General features: G+C 52.3%; 1 protein-coding gene across 2 annotated transcripts in view; it reads right to left on the bottom strand.

Moving 5' to 3' along the window:
* Nucleotides 1–657: 657 nt before the first annotated feature.
* The window catches only part of LOC140470113 (GATA-binding factor 2-like), a 30,874-nt gene continuing 10,693 nt past the window's right edge, over nt 658–20,838 (bottom strand). For both annotated transcript variants that reach the window (XM_072566558.1, XM_072566557.1), the window contains 5 exons: nt 20,228–20,485; nt 11,457–11,900; nt 9,024–9,169; nt 5,536–5,661; nt 658–4,201 (listed from right to left, as the gene is read on the bottom strand). In XM_072566558.1, the coding sequence (XP_072422659.1) occupies nt 3,902–4,201; nt 5,536–5,661; nt 9,024–9,169; nt 11,457–11,900; nt 20,228–20,444 (1,233 nt within the window). In that variant the 5' untranslated portion in view covers nt 20,445–20,485 and the 3' untranslated portion in view covers nt 658–3,901. The remainder of the gene's footprint in view (nt 4,202–5,535; nt 5,662–9,023; nt 9,170–11,456; nt 11,901–20,227; nt 20,486–20,838) is intronic.

The raw sequence follows: 20,838 nt of genomic DNA, 5'->3' as shown, positions 1-20,838 counted from the left end.
CGGGTGGAAGGTGTTGGTAAAGTGAATGAACTGTTCAACCTCCTCGTGGGAGCACGAGGCAGCACCGATACAGTCATCGATGTAGCAGAGGAAAAGGTGGGGGGGGGGGGGTGCCAGTGTAGCTGCGGAAGATGGACTGTTCCACATATCCTACGAAGAGGCAGGCATAGCTGGGGCCCATGTGGGTGCCCATGGCTACTCCTTTGGTTTTCCTTCAGTGTTGCCAGGAAGGAATCCTGGAACTTCCTCTCTGAGGGAGTACTGTGCAGGGTATCCCTACACCACACGGAGACTACAGTGGGTCAAGAAGACGGCTCACCACTGCCTTCTCCAGGGGCAATTAGGTGATAAATGCAGGGTCTAGCAACCCGCCGCGAATGAACAACAAAAAAGACAACTTCACCCTCAACTTAGAACAAATAATATTTGAGCCAAGCAATTTATTATTTAGGTGCGGGCTTAGGTTGAGGACGTGGGGTTTATACTTCATACAACAAGCTAGAAACATACACCAACTATTGTCTAATGGCTCAAGGAAGCTAATTGAGTATTTAAGGTCCAACAGAAAAGCCTGTTCTGACAACGCTCAAAAAGCTCAACATCATCCAACACAAAGAAACCCCCCACCCCCACCCCCACCCCCTCTCACCACCTCCACACAGTGTCAGCAGTGTGTGTACCATCTGCTAGACACACTGCAGCAGCCTGTTGAGGCTTCTCCAACAGCTCCTTCCAACCTGCCACCTCTATGTCCTGTAAGGATTGGGGGGGAGCACCCACCAAAATGTGATTCCCCTCCAGGCCGCACTCCCCCACCACCCCACACATACCATTCTGACTCGGAGATGATATCGGCTGTTCTGTCAGTGTCTCCGGGTCAAAATCAAGGGGCAATAAATGTTGGCCTACATGCGCATCCAGTCAATGAATTAACATAATTATCTGGGGGAGGTGGGCCATAGTGTTGGTTAATTTATAGAGAGTGAGGTTGCAAACTCAAATGGCTCAGTGGTTAGCCTCACAGCTCCAGGGACTCTGGCTTGATTGCACACTTGAGCGATGGTCTGTGTGGAGTTTGCACATTCTCCCTGTGTCTGCGTGGGTTTCTGCCGGGTGCTCCGGTTTCCTCCCACAGTTCAAAGATGTGCAGGTTAGTTTGGCTTGGCCATTCCTTATTGCCCCACAGTGTCCAGGGATTTGCAGTTAGGATGGATTGCCCATGGGAAATTGCCCATAGTGTCCAGAGAAATGCAGGGTTACAGAAACAGGGTGGATTGGGATGTGATTCTCTTCAGAGGATTAGTGTGGACTCAATGGGCTGAATGACCTGCTTCCACGCTATAGAGAGTCTTAAGATCCTATGAGTGGACAATAATCAGATGGTGAAGGTGCTACTTAATGGTTAATGCTGTAATATACTGTAATACATAAAATACACACTGTCCATTGCACTTGATAGTTCTTACAGAGCAACTAACACAACAACAATGACAAGTCACGTTTTTACAGAGCACTCAGCGAAATAAAACATCCCCAAGGCACTTTGTAAGAGCAGTACAAAATAAAATCAGAGGCTGAGTCAAGTAAGGAGATGTTAGAGACAAGTGACCAAAACGGCAGTCACAACGGGTCAATTTAAAGAAGGGCATAAAGTGAGGTAGGCAGGTTTAGGGAGGGCGTTCTAAAGCTCAGACAATGTCCCCACCTCTCAAACAAAGAGCCGAAGGCATGACCAACAATGGCAGAGTTCAGAGATCTCAGATGGGGCTGCAGAAGATATCAGAGACAAAGTTAGTGACGATTGTAGCAGAGATAGTGACGATGTTATAGAGATAGAGGAGACTGAAGGATGGAGGAGGTGACAGGTTTAGGGGTGTAGGGGCTGGAGGAGGTGACAGAGATGGGGGATGTCAGGGCTGGGGGAGGTGACAGAGATGGGGGATGTCAGGGCTGGGGGAGGTGACAGAGATGGGGGATGTCAGGGCTGGGGGAGGTGACAGAGATGGGGGATGTCAGGGCTGGAGGAGGTGACAGAGATGGGGGATGTCAGGGCTGGGGGAGGTGACAGAGATGGGGGATGTCAGGGCTGGGGGAGGTGACAGAGATGGGGGATGTCAGGGCTGGAGGAGGTGACAGATTTAGGGGTGTAGGGGCTGGAGGAGGTGACAGTTGGGGGTGGGGGTGTAGGGGCTGAAGGAGGTGACCGGGATAGGGAGGGGGTATAGGGGGTGGGCAGAGGTTACAGAGATAGGGAGGGGGTGTAGGGGCTGGAGGAGGTGACAGGGGGAGTGTCGGTGCAGGTGGTGGTTACAGAGATTGGAAGAGGTGTAGAGGCTGGAGGAGGTGACAGGGGGGAGTGTCGGTGCAGGTGGTAGTTACAGAGATAGGAAGAGGTGTAGGGGCTGGAGGAGGTGACAGGGGGAGTGTCGGTGCAGGTGGTGGTTACAGAGATTGGAAGAGGTGTAGGGGCTGGAGGAGGTGACGGGGGGAGTATTGGTGCAGGTGGTGGTTACAGAGATAGGAAGAGGTGTAGGGGCTGGAGGAGGTGACAGGGGGAGTGTCGGTGCAGGTAGTGGTTACAGAGATTGGAAGAGGTGTAGGGGCTGGAGGAGGTGACAGGGGGAGTGTCGGTGCAGGTGGTGGTTACAGAGATAGGAAGAGGTGTAGGGGCTGGAGGAGGTGACAGGGGGAGTGTCGGTGCAGGTGGTGGTTACAGAGATTGGAAGAGGTGTAGGGGCTGGAGGAGGTGACAGGGGGAGTGTCGGTGCAGGTGGTGGTTACAGAGATAGGAAGAGGTGTAGGGGCTGGAGGAGGTGACAGGGGGGAGTGTCGGTGCAGGTAGTGGTTACAGAGATTGGAAGAGGTGTAGGGGCTGGAGGAGGTGACAGGGGGAGTGTCGGTGCAGGTAGTGGTTACAGAGATAGGAAGAGGTGTAGGGGCTGGAGGAGGTGACAGGGGGAGTGTCGGTGCAGGTGGTGGTTACAGAGATAGGAAGAGGTGTAGGGGCTGGAGGAGGTGACAGGGGGGAGTGTCGGTGCAGGTGGTGGTTACAGAGATAGGAAGAGGTGTAGAGGCTGGGGGAGGTGACAGGGGGAGTGTCGAGGCAGGTGGTGGTTACAGAGATTGGGAAAGAATGTAGTAGGCATAGAGTGAGTTCCCGAGGCCATGTCACTGAAAGATTCTTCCAAATGCACTTCTCGAAAGGACCAGGATCTATTTTCCTTAATTCATCTGTAACTGGGAATTAATTGAGAAACGCTGGTGATGTGTCTTGACATCAGGACACATGCAAGAATGCCAAATTTCATAACTTATCATGCTTGGAGCCAAGGAGTGCGAATTTGCCAACGTGTCATATCTTGGTTGGTTGAGATGTTGCCATGGAGTAGTCTCAGCTGAGGACCGCATTGCAAACAGTGGGAAAGAAACGCATCAGAAAGTGGTGGTTACCTGGTGACCAAGTTGGTGTGTCCAGATATTTGACAAGAGTTTGATAAAGAACAATATTCTCCTCCTCGCCCGGATCCTTCATTCTCTGCTTTCGCTCTTCAATGTGGTCGGTTGAGCAAGTGTTAGATATAACAAAGTCGCCAGTTGATGTGTAAATATGGGATTACTTATTTATACATATATTTGTATCCAAAAATACTATATGTGTAGCTGGCTTTGGCCAGGAACCCAGATCACACCAGGGGAAGAGGTTAATCTCTTACGGAGAAAATCTGTACAGTCTGTTGAAGTGTGAATTTGTTGCCCCTTTGCCGGGAGCATGTGCACGTCGAGCAGTTAGAGTTTGCACAGGTTCGGCTCCCACATGGGTATGGTGTGGGGTTTTGGTGTATCCATAGGCGTGAGATCCCAGAGTAGGGGCTGCTCTCCAGCAGGGTGGGAAGGAGTCTGCCTAGCTGAGGGCTGACACGATGCTGGTTGAAGGGTGATGGCTGTAGCTTAGGCTCGGCTGAGGGTGAAGGGGGTTGGCCAACAGGTGAGGGGCATGGCTGTAGGGCACCATGTGACCGACAGAGGTCAGCTGGCTCTGGAAGGCGGCTGAGCCCAAGGGGAAAGGGGAACCCTCATTCCCCATGTCCTTAGGCAGCTCGCCAAAGTGCTCCTGGGATTTCTTTACCCTCTTTGATTTGTTCGAAACCTTCCGGTTGCGGGTCTGGATACCATCCTTCTTCATAGTCAGAGGTCTGTTTACCTGCAAGGGGTGAGGCAGGGTTAGAGTTACTGTAGTCAGAAATTAGGAGGAGCTTTACTGTGTATCTAACTCCATGCTGTCCCTATCCTGGGAGTGTTTGATGGGGACAGTGTAGAGGAGCTTTACTCTGTATTGGGAAAGATGGGGGACTCACTCCCACAGGGAGACAGGTGAATGGAGGACTTGCTCCCACAGTGAGAGGGGTGAATGGGGGACTTGCTTCCACAGGGAGAGGGGATGAATGGGGGACTCACTACCACAGGGAGAGAGGAGAATGGGGAACGTGCTCCCACAGTGGGAGGGAAGAAGGAGGGAACTCATTTCCACAGGGAGAGGGGAGAATGGGGAACTGGCTTCCATGGGGGATGAGAGAATGGGGAACTTGCTCCCACAGGGAGAGGGGAGAATGGGGAACTTGCTCCTACAGGGAGAGGGGAGAATGGGGGACTTGCTCCCACAGGGAGAGGGGATAAATGGGGGACTCGTTCCCACAGAGAGAGAGGAGGATGGGGAACGCGCTCCCACAGTGGGAGAGAAGAAGGAGGGAACTCATTTCCACGGGGAGAGGGGAGAATGAGGAACTCGCTTCCATGGGGGATGGGAGAACGGGGAACTCGCTTCTACAGAGAGAGGGGAGAATGGGGGACCCACTCCCACAGGGAGAGAGGAGAATGGGGGACTCACTCCCACAGGGAGAGGGGAGAATGGGGGATTCACTCCCACAGGGAGAGGGGAGAATGGGGGACTTGATCCCACAGGGAGAGGGGAGAATGGGGGTCTCGCTTCCACAGGGAGAGGGGAGAATGGGGGACCCACTCCCACAGGGAGAGAGGAGAATGGGGGACTCACTCCCACAGGGAGAGGGGAGAATGGGGGACCCAGTCCCACAGGGAGAGAGGAGAATGGGGGACTCACTCCCACAGGGAGAGGGGAAAATGCGGGACTCACTCCCACAGGGAGAGGGGAGAATGGGGGACTCACTCCCACAGTGAGAGGGGAGAATGGGGGACCCTCTCCCACAGTGAGAGGGGAGAATGGGGGACCCACTCCCACAGGGAGAGGGGAGAATGGGGGACTCACTCCCACAGGGAGAGGGGAGAGTGGGGGACTCGCTCCCACAGTGAGAGGGGAGAATGGGGGACTCACTCCCACGGGGAGAGGGGAGAATAGGGAACTCGCTTCCATGGGGGATGAGAGAATGTGGGACTCGCTCCCACAGGGAGAGGGGAGAATGGGGGACTCGCTCCCATGGGGAGCGAGGAGAATGGGGTCTCGTTCCTGCAGGGAGAGGGGAGAACAGGGGATTCGCTCATCACACAGAGGCTCACACTCACATGGTGTAATTTGTAGTACAGCCCACAGGCGTTGCAGACTGGGTCTCCATTGATGTTACGGCGCCACAGCGTGGTGGTGCTGGTGTGGCAGTTTGCACACTGCGTGCCTGCTCGCTTGCTCACAATCTGAATCAAGAGAAAGAGAAAAGGGCAGGGTGAGAAGCAGAATGGCGTTAAAACGGGCTCGACTCTGAACTGTTTCCCCACAGACATAAGCACAGGTCCACAGACACCTCTCCCATGTGACCATCTCTGGACAGAGGGCAACCTACAGGGATTGTCCTGTCATTGTACTGCACAGGTCCAGCTGCAACATTTGTCTGTGCAGGTTCACATTCCACTGTGGTGGCTGGTGCTGGACTGTAAACTTTGCTTATATATCGGAAAGTTATGGTGACTGTAACTTACCTGTCCTGTTACCATCCTCACCTGGCCCAGGCCCACATGTGACTCCAAACCCACAGTGAATGCGGTCAACTGTTAACTACCCTTTGAATTGGCCCTAGTAAGCCAATCAGTTCAAGCAGGAGGCCTAGTGGTATTTACTGCTAGACTATTAATCCAGAGATGTGCACCAAGTTCAAATACTGCCACAGCACTTAGTGGAATTTGAATTCAATTTTAAAAATCCAAAATTAAGCCTCTTATTATGTCCATGAATTCATTGCCAATTGTCAGAAAACCCCCATCTGGTTCACTTAATGTCCTTTAGGGAGTTAGTTTCCTTAGTTTGTAGTTTGTGAACCTTCCAAACCATGAGAGTTTGGTTAGAAACCTTCATGTTACTGGAACTGAGAAAGGTTAGGCCCTCAGACTTGTGAAAGGCTCATGTCGGCAGACTCAGAAAGGCCTCATTGGGTGGCTTCTACAGGCCATGGGAATGCAACTTTAAGCAGTCAGTCAGGTAGAACCTTAAGGAGATGAGGTACAGAGCAGGGAAATGTCTCTGGGTTTGAGTCTTTATAATGGACAGAGCTAGCAAACACACTGAAACTTGCAGAGTATATAGAGGCCTGGATAGAATGAATGTGGAGAAGCTGTTACCACAAGTAGGAGAGACTAGGACTCGAGGGCACAGAGCTCAGAGGTAGGGCTGAGATGAGGAGGTAGTTAATCTGTGGAACATATTGCCTCAGAGAGAGATGGAGGCCAGGTCATTGAGTGTATTTAAGACAGAGATAGACAATTATGAGGGGCATGGATAGGGTAAATAGGCAAAGTCTTTTCCCTGGGTTCAGGGAGTCCAGGAGTAGAGGGCATAGGTTTAGGGTGAGAGGGGAAAGATATAAAAGAGACCTAAGGGGCAAGAGAATGGTACGTGTATGGAATGAGCTGCCAGAGGAAGTGGTGGGGGCTGGTACAATTGCAACATTTAAGAGGCATTTGGTTGGGTATATGAATAGGAAGGGTTTGGAGGGATATGGACCGGGTGCTGGCAGGTGGGAGTAGATTGGGTTGGGATAATCTGGGTCGGCATGGACGGGTTGGACCGAAGGGTCTGTTTCCGTGCTGTATATCTCTATGACTCCATGAGGTTGTTGAATAGTAAAGAGATCAAGGATTATGGGGAGAAGGCAAGAGAATGGGGTTGTGAAATAATCAAGGAATGCTGCCTGAACTGCTGTGCTCTTCCAGCACCACTAATCCAGTATTGTGAAATAATCAGCTGTGATCGAATGGCGAGCAAAATAGATGGGGCAAATGGCCATGTTGGCTCCTAAATCTTGTGGTGTAAATAGTTTAGTTTGTTTTGTTTTTAATTATTCTTCTGTGTAACACACTTGTTAAATGACATTTGCAGCTTCATGTGCACAGTAGACAGGATCTATATGGACTTCAGTAAGGTGTTCGACAAAGTTCCCCATGGGAGGCTGGTGAGCAAAGTTAGGTCTCATGGAATACAGGGAGAACTAGCCATTTGGATACAGAACTGGCTCAAAGGTAGAAGACAGAGGGTGGTGGTGGAGGATTGTTTTTCAGACTGGAGGCCTGTGACCAGTGGAGTGCCACAAGGATCAGTGCTGGGTTCACTGCTTTTCGTCATTTACATAAATGATTTGGATGCGAGCAGAAGAGGTACAGTTAGTAAGTTTGCAGATGACACAAAAATTGGAGATGTCGTGGAGAGCAAAGAACATTACCTCAGATTACAAGGGATCTGGATTAGCTGGCACAATGAGCTGAGCATTGGCAGATGGAGTTTAATTTGGATAAATGGAAGGGAAATCAGGGCAGGACTTATACACTAAAATGGTAAGGTCCTAGGGAGTGTTTCTGAACAAACAGACCTTGGAATGCAGGTTCACAGCTCTTTGAAAGTAGAGTGGCAGGTAGGTTAGTGAAGAAGACATTTGGTATACTTTCCTTTATTGGTCAGAGTATTGAGTATATATGGGAAGTCATGTTGAGGCTGTACAGGACGTTGGTTAGGCCACTTTTGGAATGTTGCATGCAATTCTGGTATCCTTCCTATCTTGAAAGGGTTCAGGAAAGATTTACAAGGATGTTGCCAGGGTTTGAGGATCTGAGCTACAGGGAGAGGTTGTGTAGGCTGGAGCGTCAGAGGCTGCGGGGAAAACTTACAGAGGTTTATAAAATCATGAGGGGCATGGATAGGATAAACAGACAAGGTCTCTTCCCTGGGGTGGGGGAGTCCAGAACTGGAGGGCATAGGTTCAGGGTGAGAGGGGAAAGATATAAAAAGTTCCTAAGGGGCAACTTTTTCACCCAGAGGGTGTGGTGCGTGTATGGGATGAGCTGCCAGAGGAAGTGGTGGAAGCTGGTACATTACAACATTTAAAAGGCATCTGGATGGGTGTATGAATAGGAAGGGTTTGGAGAGATATTGGCTAGGTGCTGGAAAATGGGACTAGATTAGGTCAGTATATCAGGTCGACATGGATGAGTTTGACTGAAGAGTCTGTTTCCGTGCTGTATATTTCTATGACTCTGTGTCAGGGCGACCTACTCCTGTGCCTGCTCTCCACATTCATCACGATAACTAACGACACAAAGAAAAGCAATAAGGTCCATCAAGCCACGTTTCATTGCAAGATCTGACTTGTTCAGTGGTGGCTGGAATCAGAATCCTATTGTGAAAGAGGAAGGGGAGAGAAGGAAATGGTGCTGAATTTACAATTTGAAAGAATGGGATCGGAGTGAAGTTGTACAACATTTTGACAGGGCAACTCCTGGGGCAGTTTGGCCTTTAGAACCTGGAGAATAAGTCTAGGAAAGTTGCTCGGTGTATTTTAGAACCTGCAAGATGCCCAGTGATCTGTTTGACTCTTAACTGGCCTATGTATGATGAGGGAGGGACCAAATGGAGAGCTTCCGCAAAAACAGTGCACAGATGGGCTGACTGGCCACCAGCAGAACTGCAGGAGTCCGAGTTTTCAGGGTCACGCTTTCCTGGCCCCTCAGAGATAGAGTCAATGCTGCACAGTAAGTAGACATTCAGCCCATTGAGTGCTGGCCAAGATATTCACCAAGCGCTTCTTGGGCCTAATCAGTGGTCGGTTCTGGCCATTCATTTTGTGGTAGAGGCCGCAGGCATTACAGAGGTAGTGTCCAGTCCCATCTCTCCGCCACAGAGGTGTAGCTGTTGCTCCGCAGTTCACACATTCCCGGGCCTCTGAAAGGAAAACACATAAGGCAGTGGTCAGTCTGTGACTGGGAGACCGGGCCACAGAGCAGGCACAGTGCTGGGGGAGCACAGGGAAGGGAACAGTGTCAGTGCTGAGAGAGTGGGCCAGGAAGCAGGATCAGCACTGAGGGAGCGCTGCTCTGTCAGAGGGTCAGTACTGAGGGAGTGGGTGCTATCAGAGGGTCAGCTCTGAGGGAGTGCTACATTGTCAGAGGGTCAGTGTTGAGGGAGCGCCGCACTGTCAGAGGGTCAACATTGAGGGGGCATCGAGTTGTTGGAGGGTCAGTGCTGAGGGAGTGCCACACTGTCAGAGGGTCAGCATTGATGGAGTGCCATATTGTCGGAGGGTCAGTACTGAGGGAGCAGGCACTGTCGAAGGGTCAGCACTGAGGAAGCGCCGCACTGTCAGAGGGTCAGCACTGAGGGAGTGCCACACTGTCGGAGGATCAGTACTGAGGGAGTGCCGCACTGTTGGAGGGTCAGCACTGAGGGAGCACTGCACCATTGGAGGGTCAGCACTGAGGGAGTGCCACACTGTTGGAGGATCAGTACTGAGGAAGCGCCGCACTGTTGGAGGGTCAGCGTTGAGGGAGCACCATACTGTCAGAGGGTCAGTACTGAGGGAGCAGGCACTGTCGAAGGTCAGCACTGAGAAGCGCCGCACTTTTGGAAGGTCAGCACTGAGGGAGTGCCACACTGTCGGAGGATCAATACTGAGGGAGTGCCACACTGTCGGAGGATCAATACTGAGGGAGTGCCACACTGTCGGAGGATCAGTACTGAGGGAGTGCCGCACTGTTGGAGGGTCAGCACTGAGGGAGCACTGCACCATTGGAGGATCAGTACTGAGGGAGTGCCACACTGTTGGAGGATCAATACTGAGGGAGTGCCACACTGTCGGAGGATCAGTACTGAGGGAGTGCCACACTGTCGGAGGATCAGTACTGAGGGAGTGCCACACTGTTGGAGGATCAGTACTGAGGGAGTGCCACACTGTTGGAGGATCAGTACTGAGGGAGTGCCGCACTGTTGGAGGGTCAGCACTGAGGGAGCACTGCACCATTGGAGGATCAGTACTGAGGGAGTGCCACACTGTCGGAGGATCAATACTGAGGGAGTGCCACACTGTCGGAGGATCAGTACTGAGGGAGTGCCACACTGTTGGAGGATCAGTAGTGAGGGAGTGCCACACTGTTGGAGGATCAGTACTGAGGGAGTGCCGCACTGTTGGAGGGTCAGCACTGAGGGAGCACTGCACCATTGGAGGGTCAGCACTGAGGGAGTGCCACACTGTCAGAGGTTCAGTATTGAGGGAGTGGGCATTGTTGGAGGGTCAGCACTGAGGGAGTGCCACACTGTCAGAGGGTCAGTATTGAGGGAGTGGGCATTGTTGGAGGGTCAGTGCTGAGGGAGTGCCGCACGGTCGGAGGGTCAGTGCTGAGGGAGCGGGCAATGTCGGTGGGTCAGTGCTGAGTGAGCGCTGCACTTTTGGAAGGTCAGTGCTAAGGGAGTGGGCACTTTGGAAGGGTCAGTGCTGTGGGCACAGGCTCTGTGATAAGATCAGTGCTGAGGCAGTGGGCACTGTTGGAGGGTCAGCACTGAGAGTGGGCACTTCGGACAGCTAAGAAAACGCTACACTACAGGAGGGTCAGCACTGAGGGAGTTCCACACTGTCAGAAGATCAGTGCTGAGGGAACAGGCATTGTCGAAGGGTGAGCACTGAGTGAGCGCTACACTATTGGAGTGGGCACTTTCGGAAGATCAGCACTGAGGCAGTGGGCACTGTTGGAGGTTCAGCACTGAGGGAGTGCTAGACTATTAGCGGGTCAGCGCTGAGGGAGTGGGCACTGTCGGAGGGTCAGAGCTGAGAGAGTGCCATACTGTCGTGGGATCAGTGCTGAGGGAGAGCTGCACTGTCAGAGCGCCAGTACTAAGGGAGCGGACACTGTCACAAGGTCAGCACTGGAGGAACAGGCACTGTCAGAGGTTCAGTGCTGAGGGAGCACTGTACTGGCGGATAGTCAGTGCTGAAGAAGCTTTGCTGTTTATGGGTCCTTGCTGTGTACAATATACGCTTCCAACATTGATACCCTGGTCACACTTTGCAAACTCACATGGTGTGTTTGTGTGTCTGTCTGTGTGTGTGTTATACCACTGTCAGTGATGTTGGCAGTAGGGGCCTTACACTCAATCTCCCACCCCCCCAGGGACTAAAATCCCCACAGATCCTACCCAGTCATTTACGCAGGCGCCCTGACTCCAACCCAGGTCTTACCACATGGCGATAATGTCAGCTTGTGCTTCAGGGATGTGGAGTGGCATTCCAGGCCCGAGGCTCCTGAGGCCTGGTAGATGTTCCCATTGTAAAGCTGGAGGTGGCCACTCTGGCCCATGCTGTCATCCAGACCCATCGGCAGGAGTGCAGAATTCAGGGGGCTCTCCCTCTCCACTTTCATCACCTCGGCGTACTTGGGGCTCTCCTTGCCCAGACTAGCCCCCGGCTCCTCACTGCCGGCTTCCTTCAGAGTGGATGTGAAGCCGAAGAGGTGCTGGCTGTGGTGAGGTGAGCTGAGGCTGGAGGAGGCCTGATACAGCGGCAGGGAAGCCTTGGCATAGGCCCCAACTGTCGACCAGGCCCCACCGTATGTGTGGCCAATCGCCTGGCCCCCTTCCATCCACTGTAGGCTATTCAGCAAGTGGGGGGAGTAGACCTGGCAACCTGAGTGGGGTAAAGATAAAAGCAGTTGGTTAGAATTGCTTAGGAAGACACTATCAGAGGGTCAGCACTGAGGGAGTGGGCACTGTTGGAGGGTCAGCACTGAGTCAGTGGGCACTGTTGGATGTTCAGCACTGAGGAAATGCTAGACTGTGAGAAGGTCAGAGCTGAGAGAGTGGCACTGTCAGAGAGTCAGTGCTGAGGGAGTGGGCACTGTCAGAGGGTCAGTGCTGAGGGAGTAGGCACTGTCAGAGGGTCAGTGCTGAGGGAGTAGGCACTGTCAGAGAATCAGTACTGAGGGAGTGGGCACAGTCGGAAGGTTAGTGCTGAGGGAGTAGGCACTGTCAGAGCGTCAGTGCTGAGGGAGTAGGCACTGTCAGAGTCAGTGCTGACAGAGTAGGCACTGTCAGAGAGTCAGCGCTGAGGGAGTAGGCACTGTCAGAGGGTCAGTGCTGAGGGAGTAGGCACTGTCAGAGTCAGCGCTGACAGAGTAGGCACTGTCAGAGAGTCAGCGCCGAGGGAGTAGGCACTGTCAGAGGGTCAGTGCTGAGGGAGTGGGCACTGTCGGAGGGTCAGTGCTGAGGGAGTAGGCACTGTCAGAGAGTCAGTGCTGAGAGAATGGCACTGTCAGAGAGTCAGTGCTGACAGAGTAGGCACTGTCAGAGAGTCAGCGCCGAGGGAGTAGGCACTGTCAGAGGGTCAGTGCTGAGGGAGTAGGCACTGTCAGAGTCAGCGCTGACAGAGTAGGCACTGTCAGAGAGTCAGCGCCGAGGGAGTAGGCACTGTCAGAGGGTCAGTGCTGAGGGAGTGGGCACTGTCGGAGGGTCAGTGCTGAGGGAGTAGGCACTGTCAGAGAGTCAGTGCTGAGAGAATGGCACTGTCAGAGAGTCAGTGCTGACAGAGTAGGCACTGTCAGAGAGTCAGCGCCGAGGGAGTAGGCACTGTCAGAGGGTCAGTGCTGAGGGAGTAGGCACTGTCAGAGTCAGCGCTGACAGAGTAGGCACTGTCAGAGAGTCAGCGCCGAGGGAGTAGGCACTGTCAGAGGGTCAGTGCTGAGGGAGTGGGCACTGTCGGAGGGTCAGTGCTGAGGGAGTAGGCACTGTCAGAGAGTCAGTGCTGAGAGAATGGCACTGTCAGAGAGTCAGTGCTGACAGAGTAGGCACTGTCAGAGAGTCAGCGCCGAGGGAGTAGGCACTGTCAGAGGGTCAGTGCTGAGGGAGTAGGCACTGTCAGAGAGTCAGTGCTGAGGGAGTGGGCACTGTCGGAGGGTCAGTGCTGAGGGAGTAGGCACTGTCAGAGGGTCAGCGCTGAGAGAGTGGGCACTGTCGGAGGGTCAGTGCTGAGGGAGTAGGCACTGTCGGAGGGTCAGTGCTGAGGGAGTAGGCACTGTCGGAGGGTCAGTGCTGAGGGAGTAGGCACTGTCGGAGGGTCAGCGCTGAGGGAGTGGGGACTGTCAGAGGGTCAGTGCTGAGGGAGTAGGCACTGTCAGAGGGTCAGCACTGAGGGAGTGGGGACTGTCAAAGGGTCTGCACTGAGGGAGTGGGCACTGTCAGAGAGGGTCAGCGCTGAGAGTGGGCACTGTCAGAGAATCAGTGCTGAGGGAGTGGGTACTGTCAAAGAGTCAGTCGTGAGGGAGTGGGCACTGTCGGAGGGTCAGTGCTGAGGGAGTAGGCACTGTCGGAGGGTCAGTGCTGAGGGAGTGGGCACTGTCAGAGGGTCAGTGCTGAGGGAGTGGGCACTGTCGGAGGGTCAGTGCTGAGGGAGTAGGCACTGTGTGAGGGTCAGTGCTGAGGGAGTGGGCACTGTCGGAGGGTCAGTGCTGAGGGAGTAGGCACTGTGTGAGGGTCAGTGCTGAGGGAGTGGGCACTGTCGGAGGGTCAGTGCTGAGGGAGTGGGCACTGTCGGAGGGTCAGTGCTGAGGGAGTAGGCACTGTCGGAGGGTCAGTGCTGAGGGAGTAGGCACTGTCGGAGGGTCAGTGCTGAGGGAGTAGGCACTGTCGGAGGGTCAGTGCTGAGAGAGCGCCGCATTGTCATGGGATTAGTGCTGAGGGTGCACCACACTGTCAGAGGGACAGTACTAAGGGAGCAGGCACTGTCAGACGGTCATAGTGGTAATGGTAGCAATGATAAGTGGGAATAGGCCATTTGGCCCACTCCACCTTCAGCAGATTGCACCATTTTCCCCCACAATTCATCCTTAGTTCTCCCTGCAGGAGCAGATTCCCCCATTTTTCACTCTCCCCATGGGAGCGAGTCGCCCATTCTCCCCATGGGAGCAAGAGCCCCATCCAATAGGATTACAGCTGATTATCTAACTCAATGGCCTGTCCCCACTTTCTCCCCCATACACTTTGATCTCTGTCGCCCTAAGAATTATGTGTACCTCCTTGAAAACATTTCAATGACTCGGCCTGTTTCTGTGGCAAGGAATTCCACAGGCTCCCTACTCTCTGGATGAAGAGATTTCTCATCAACTCAATCCTAAATGCCCCATATCCGTAGACTGTGAGCCCCTGGCTCTGGACTCTCTGGTGTTTGGGAACATCCTTCCTGTGTTTACCCTGTCTAGTCCTGTTAGAATTGTATAGGTTTCCATGACCTCCCCTCCTCATTCTTCTAAGCTCCCAGTGAATATAGTCTGAGCTGATCCAGTCTCCCTTTGTTCATCAGACCTGCCATCCCAGGAACCAGTCTGGTAAATCTTCACTGCTCTCCCTCCATCACCAGAACATCCTTCCTCAGATACAGAGACCCCAGAACTGAACACAGTGCTCCAGGTCTGGTCTCACTAAGTCACCCCTGCCTCTGTGTTCGAATCTTCTCGCTATGAAGGCAAATATTTGATGGGAACTGTATTGAGAGAGTTTTATTTTCAGTTTAAAAGAGTCAAGGGGGCTTTACTCTGTATCTAAGTCCGTGCTGTCCCTGTCCTGGGAGTGTTTGATGGGGGACAGCATAGAGGGAGCTTTACTCTGTATCTAATACTGTGCTGTACCTGTCCCTGGGAGTGTTTGATGGGGGACAGCATAGAGGGAGCTTTACTCTGTATCTGACCCCGTGCTGTCCCTGTCCTGGGAGTGTTTGATGGAGGACAGTGTAGAGAGAGCTTTACTCTGTATCTAATACTGTGCTGTCCCTGTCCTGGGAGTGTTTGATGGGTGTCAGTGTAGAGGGAGCCTTACTCTGTATCTAAGTCCGTGCTGTCCCTGTCCTGGGAGTGTTTGATGGAGGACAGTGTAGAGGGAGCTTTACTCTGTATCTAACCCCGTGCTGTCCCTGTCCTGGGAGTGTTTGATTGAGGACAGTGTAGAGAGAGCTTTATTTTGTATCTAGTTCAGTGCTTTCCCTGTCCTGGCAGTATTTGATGGGGAACAGTGTGGAGGGAGAATTATTCTGGATCTAATTCTGTACTGAGACCTTGGTGTCCTTGTACACAGTCGTTAAAAGTAAGCTTTGCAGGTACTTCTTTTACACTGTCCGAACAAACACTCCCAGGTCTCATTACACCTTTCCCGGTTTATCATCGTTTAGATAATAATCTGCCTTCCTGTTTTTGCTCCCAAAGTGGAGGACCTCACACTGATCCATGATATACTGTGGTTGCCATGTGTTTGCCCACTAACTCAGCCTGTCCAAATCACACTGTGATCTCTCTGGATCTTCCTCCCACCCACTGCCACTGGACTGGTAAACCAGAAACCTACACAAATGTTTTGAAGACCCAATTTGAAATATCATTAGAGGAGCTGGTGGCCGGCTTAAAATCAGTTCATTGATTCAAGCTAAACATTAACTGCATTTAAAAAGCTAATCTGGTGGTCATTAAAATCTCACCACAACATATTTAGAGGTATAGACCTTAGACAGCAAGAGAGAAGGCCCTTTGGACCATTATCTGTGCCGATTATCGTGTACCTGTACTATCTCTGAAGATGGTTGATTCTGTTTTCTCTCCACACAGACACTGCCAGACCTGTTGAGTTTCTCCGACAGTATTCTGGTTTTGTCTCTGATTTTCTGCATCTGCAGTTCTTTGGGTTTTATTTGCCCAGTTTATCAAGTTTCTCTTCAGAGCTGAATGGCTCCATCTCAGGCAACACCCTGGTGAATCTCCTCTGCACCCTCTCGAGTGCAGGCACATCCTTCCTCTAGTGTGGTGACCAGAACAACGCACAGTACTCTAGTTGCAGCCTAAGTAACATTACATAAGTTCCATCATAACTTCCTTGCTCTTATATTCAGTGCCTCAAGCAAGTTTCTCATGTTATTCCTTGTTCACCACCTTATCTCCCTGTCCTGCTGTCTTCAAGGACCTGGAGACACACAAACCACGATCCCTCTGATCCTCTGCACTTCTTAGGGTCCTATCATTCCTTGTGCACTCCCTTAGCTTGCTAGTCCTCTCAAAATGAATCCCCTGACACTTACCCAGATTAAATAACATTTGCCACTGTTTGGCCCGTTAACCTGCCCATCACTGTGGTTCTGCAGTCTGAAGCTTTCCTCCTTACTTTTTACAACACCATCATAGAGTCATACAGCACGGAAACACACCCCTCAGTCCAACCAGTCCATGACGACCATGTCCCCAAATTAAACTAGTCCCACCTGCCTACTCCTGGCCCATATTTCTCCAAACCTTTCCTATTCATGTGCTTAGCCAAATGACTTCTAAATGTTGTAACTGTACCTTCGTCCGTCACTTCCTCTGGTGGGTCATTCCACACATGGACCACTGTCTGTGTAAAAGGTTGGTCCTTGTCCATTTTAAAACTTCCTCCCCTTACCTCAAAAATATGCCCCCAAGTTTTAAATTCCCCCACCCCAGGGTAAAAGACGTTTGCTGTTCACCTTAGCTGTGCCCCTCATGATTTTATAAACCTTTATAAGGTCAGCCCTCAACCTCCTATGGTACAGTGAAAGAAGTTCCAGCCTATTTTTATCGCTCAAACCTTCCAGTCCCAGCGACAGTCTGGTAAACCTTCTCTGAACCAACTCCAATTTAATAATATCCTTCCTATAACAGGGTGACCAGAACTGCAAAACTTACTCCAGCGGAGGTCTCACTAACATTCAATACAGCCTCAACATGACGCCCCAAATCCAGTACTCAGTGGTCTGAGCATGCAAAACATGCCTTCTTAACCATCTTGTTTACCTGCGATGCACATTTCAAAGAATTATGTACCTAAACCCGAGGTCTCACTCTTCTACAATACCAACAAAGCCCCTACCATTAATTGTATAAGTCCTGCCTTTTGTTTGTTTTAGCAAAGTGCAATACCTCGCATTTATCCAAATTAAACTCCATCTTACCACTCGTCAGCCCATTGGCCCAATTTATCTGGATCCCTTTGTAATCTTCGATAACCTTCTTCACTGTCCACTATACCACCAATTTCATGTTCATGTCATCTGTGAACAATCATACCTCCCACATTCATCTCTAGATCATCGATGTGCACCACAAACAGCCTGTGTAACAGAGATGTTGCTAGCAGTGTCTAAATCCCAAGGAAGAGAAGAGCAATTAGTGCAGGAGCACACTCAGCCTCTCTCTCTGCCATCGATCGTGATCTTCCTCAATGTCACTTTGCCACTCTCTTGTGTTCATACTCGACCTGTCTTGAAAGGTGAGCTCTGACTGAATGTGTGTGCCCTCCTTGATGCCAGCTCCACCAGCCTTCCAGACAGAACCCCTTCAGAGACCAACGGGAATGAACAGGACCTGGGCTCTGGATGGACAGAAGCGGCTTCCTGGACCCGCGCTCGGACGGCTGGAGTTCCAGGGTAGGGTGAGGGAGGTGCTGCAGTTCCTGGCAATGCCACTGCGATGACCTTAGTGAGTGGGAGGAGCCAATCTCTCAGAATGGCACCCATTTGTCCATCTAGCTCCTGGTCCCCGAGTCATTAGGATAAGGCTGAGCAGGTGTCCTCACCAATCCAACCACAGATGGGGCAGTGTCCTAGCCTGCAGCCGACGTGGTCACTGAGGCTGGAGGCTCGGGCTTCCTTCCATCGCATTCTGAGCAGGGGTCACTCCCGCTTTCACTGTCATTATGAGGCTGTTCCCAAACCCAAGAGCCTCTGAGTTTAAAGGCAGGCATACTCCACAAGGTCTCTCAAGAGGGGACCCAGTGAAACAGTAAATCTGCTGGGTGGTCAGGTATCAGCAAAGGGCACTTTCTGAGCATCGAAGGAGCTGTAATGTTGCCGCTGGCTTTCTGAATGGCTGCAGTTCATGTGGAGAGGTCACAGAAGCTGGGTCGGTCTGCTCTGAGCAGAGAAGGTTAAGGGGGAGGTTGAGTTATCTTCTAATTCTCAGATTAGGGGAAGGCATGTTTTAACAAAGGTGGCATGAGGTAGTAACAGCATCGCTACATCGCTACAGGACCCAGATGGACTGAGACAGGACAGCGGACATGGTGACAGATAGAGGACAGTCAGCACCGAGGGAGCGGGCACTGTCGGAGGGTCAGTGCTGAGGGAGTGGGCACTGTCAGAGGGTCCGTGCTGAGGGAGTGCCGCACTGTTGAAGGGTCAGTGCTGAGGGAGCGGGCACTGTCACAAGGTCAGTGCTGAAAGAACAGCACACTGTCGGAGGGTCAGCGCTGAGGGAGTGCCGCACTGACGGGAGTGTCAGCACTGATGGGTTGGGCACTGTCAGAGGGTCAGGGCTGAGGGAGTGGGCACTGTCAGAGGGTCAGGGCTGAGGGAGTGGGCACTGTCAGAGGGTCAGGGCTGAGGGAGTGGGCACTGTCGGATGGTCAGTGCTGAGGGTGTGGGCACTGTCAGAAGGTCAGTGCTAAGGGAGTACTGCACTGTCGGAGGGTCAGTCCTGACGGAGTGGGCACTATGGAGGGTCAGGGCTGAGGGAGTTGGTACTGTCAGAGGGTCAGTGCTGAGGGAGTGGGCAGTGTTGGAAGGTCAGTGCTGAGGGGGCAGGGACTGTCAGAGGGTCAGTGCTGAGTGAGCGGGCACTCTCAGAGGGTCAGGGCTGAAGTAGTGGGCACTGTGGGAGGGTCAGTGTTGAGGGAGTGGGCACTGTTGGAAGGTCAGTGCTGAGGGGCTGGGCACTGTCGGAGAGTCAGTGCTGAGAGAGTGGGCACTGTCAGAGGGTCAGTGCTAAGGGAGCGCCGCACTGTTGCAGGCCTAAAGGCTGTATTAGTGGGGAAAAGGCTCAGAAATGCGATTGGAAATCAGTCTTGCTAAAAGAAAGGGAAGCTCAGAGAGGTTTTGGATCCACCTTGCCCAAGTAGAATGCAGAAAGCCTTGTCATTTCCAAAACGTAAAGTGTTACAATTTCCTGACAGTTTGTGCTTTATCTGAAAAACTAATCAGCCTCATTTTGTAGATAAAGTCACTCCTTCTGCTGCCTCAGCTTTTTTCAGTCGAAGTGGAGTCTGCAAGAATACACATTCTTCCAGCACGTTTGACCATCTCACTCTGGACCCAACCATATCAATACTGTAGCTACAGGAGCAGGTCTGAGGCTCCGGGACTCCACACTCCTGACTCTCTCCAACAGCCTGTCCCACTCTCAATAATAAGGCACGGATCAGGAGTGTGATGGAATACTCCCCACTTGCCTGAACAGGTTGGGCTCTGACAACACTCAAAAAGCATGACACCATCCAGGACAAAGCAGCTCCCCTCCCTACTCGATCCCCACCTTCAACACTCACCCCGTCCACCACCAACGCACTGTGGCAGCAGTGTGTACCTTCTACAAGACTCACACGGCAGCTTCTCAAACAGCACCTTCCAAACCTGCCACCTCTACACCCTGCAAGCACGAGGGACAGCAAATGCAGAGTTCCCCTCCGAGACCCCTACACCATTCCGACTGGGAATGATATTGGCAGTTCCTCTAGTGCCCCCGAGGTCAGAATCTGGAACTCCCTCCCTAATGGGGCATTGGTGGGGTGTCCCTACACCACACAGGGTTAGGGGGGACTGCAGTGGGTCAAGAAGGCCCTTACCTGGGACCTAACCTTTCTTAGATAGTTTCTGATAAACCTGCTCAGAGATGGAATGACACACCTCTGGACCAGATGGGACTTGGAACCAGGCCTCCAGGTGCAGAAGTAGGGATGCTACCATGCATTCAAGAGCCCTCCTACCCTCTTTTGGTGAAGATCATTGGGTTGCTATAACCCGGTGACGGGGATCTGAGGGTTGGTTCCCCATTGCAGAAGGAGCGTGACACAGCTGCAATTCCGCCCATGGGATCTTGCTGTTCTCAGCTCCAGAACGGAGAGGGATGGCATTGCTGGTGTAAGGTGGGGGTCCAGTTGTCCCTTCCTTTGGGAGCGGGAGTTTGTACTCACCATGTCGGTAACTCCCGACAGTCCTGCTGTGAACCGGGCTGGCGTAGTACGGCTGGGCCAAGCTGCCCTCCCCCTCGGCATGGCTGAAGAAAGCCTCAGCTTCGTTGGCGCTGGACAGAATGGGAATCTCGTCTGTGTAGTGGAGCAGGGACTCCTGGCCTGCACTCAGTAGGGCCTGGTGGTTTAACCACCTCGACTGGCCTGAAGATTCCTCCATTCTCCTGCGTCGGGACCAACAGGACTGCCTGTAGTCTTAACCTGCGTAAGTAGATTATCCAAATGTTATTTCCACTCTCAGACTCTACCCAGATCAACCCTTACACCGTCCCTTTCCACACGAGACTCTTCACGTACTGAAGCAGTCAGTACCTTCATTCAACAAGACTTAGGCAACACTTAGGCTTCTGCTGATAATTGTCAATTCACAGCTGTGCCACATGAATGTCAGGCAATGCCCATCTTCAAAAGAGAGAATTGATCCATCAGCCCTTGACATTCAATGGTGTTAGCATCGTTGAATCCCCTACTGTCAACATCCTCGGGGTTACCATTGAGAGAGAATCTAACCATCGCTCCCTTGCAATTCAATGGCATTACCATCACCAAATGCC

The sequence above is a fragment of the Chiloscyllium punctatum genome, chromosome 50, assembly GCF_047496795.1.
Source record: "Chiloscyllium punctatum isolate Juve2018m chromosome 50, sChiPun1.3, whole genome shotgun sequence".
Taxonomy (NCBI): domain Eukaryota; kingdom Metazoa; phylum Chordata; class Chondrichthyes; order Orectolobiformes; family Hemiscylliidae; genus Chiloscyllium; species Chiloscyllium punctatum.
Note: the sequence above shows the minus strand (reverse complement) of the source record. Positions and strands in the feature narration are given on the sequence as shown.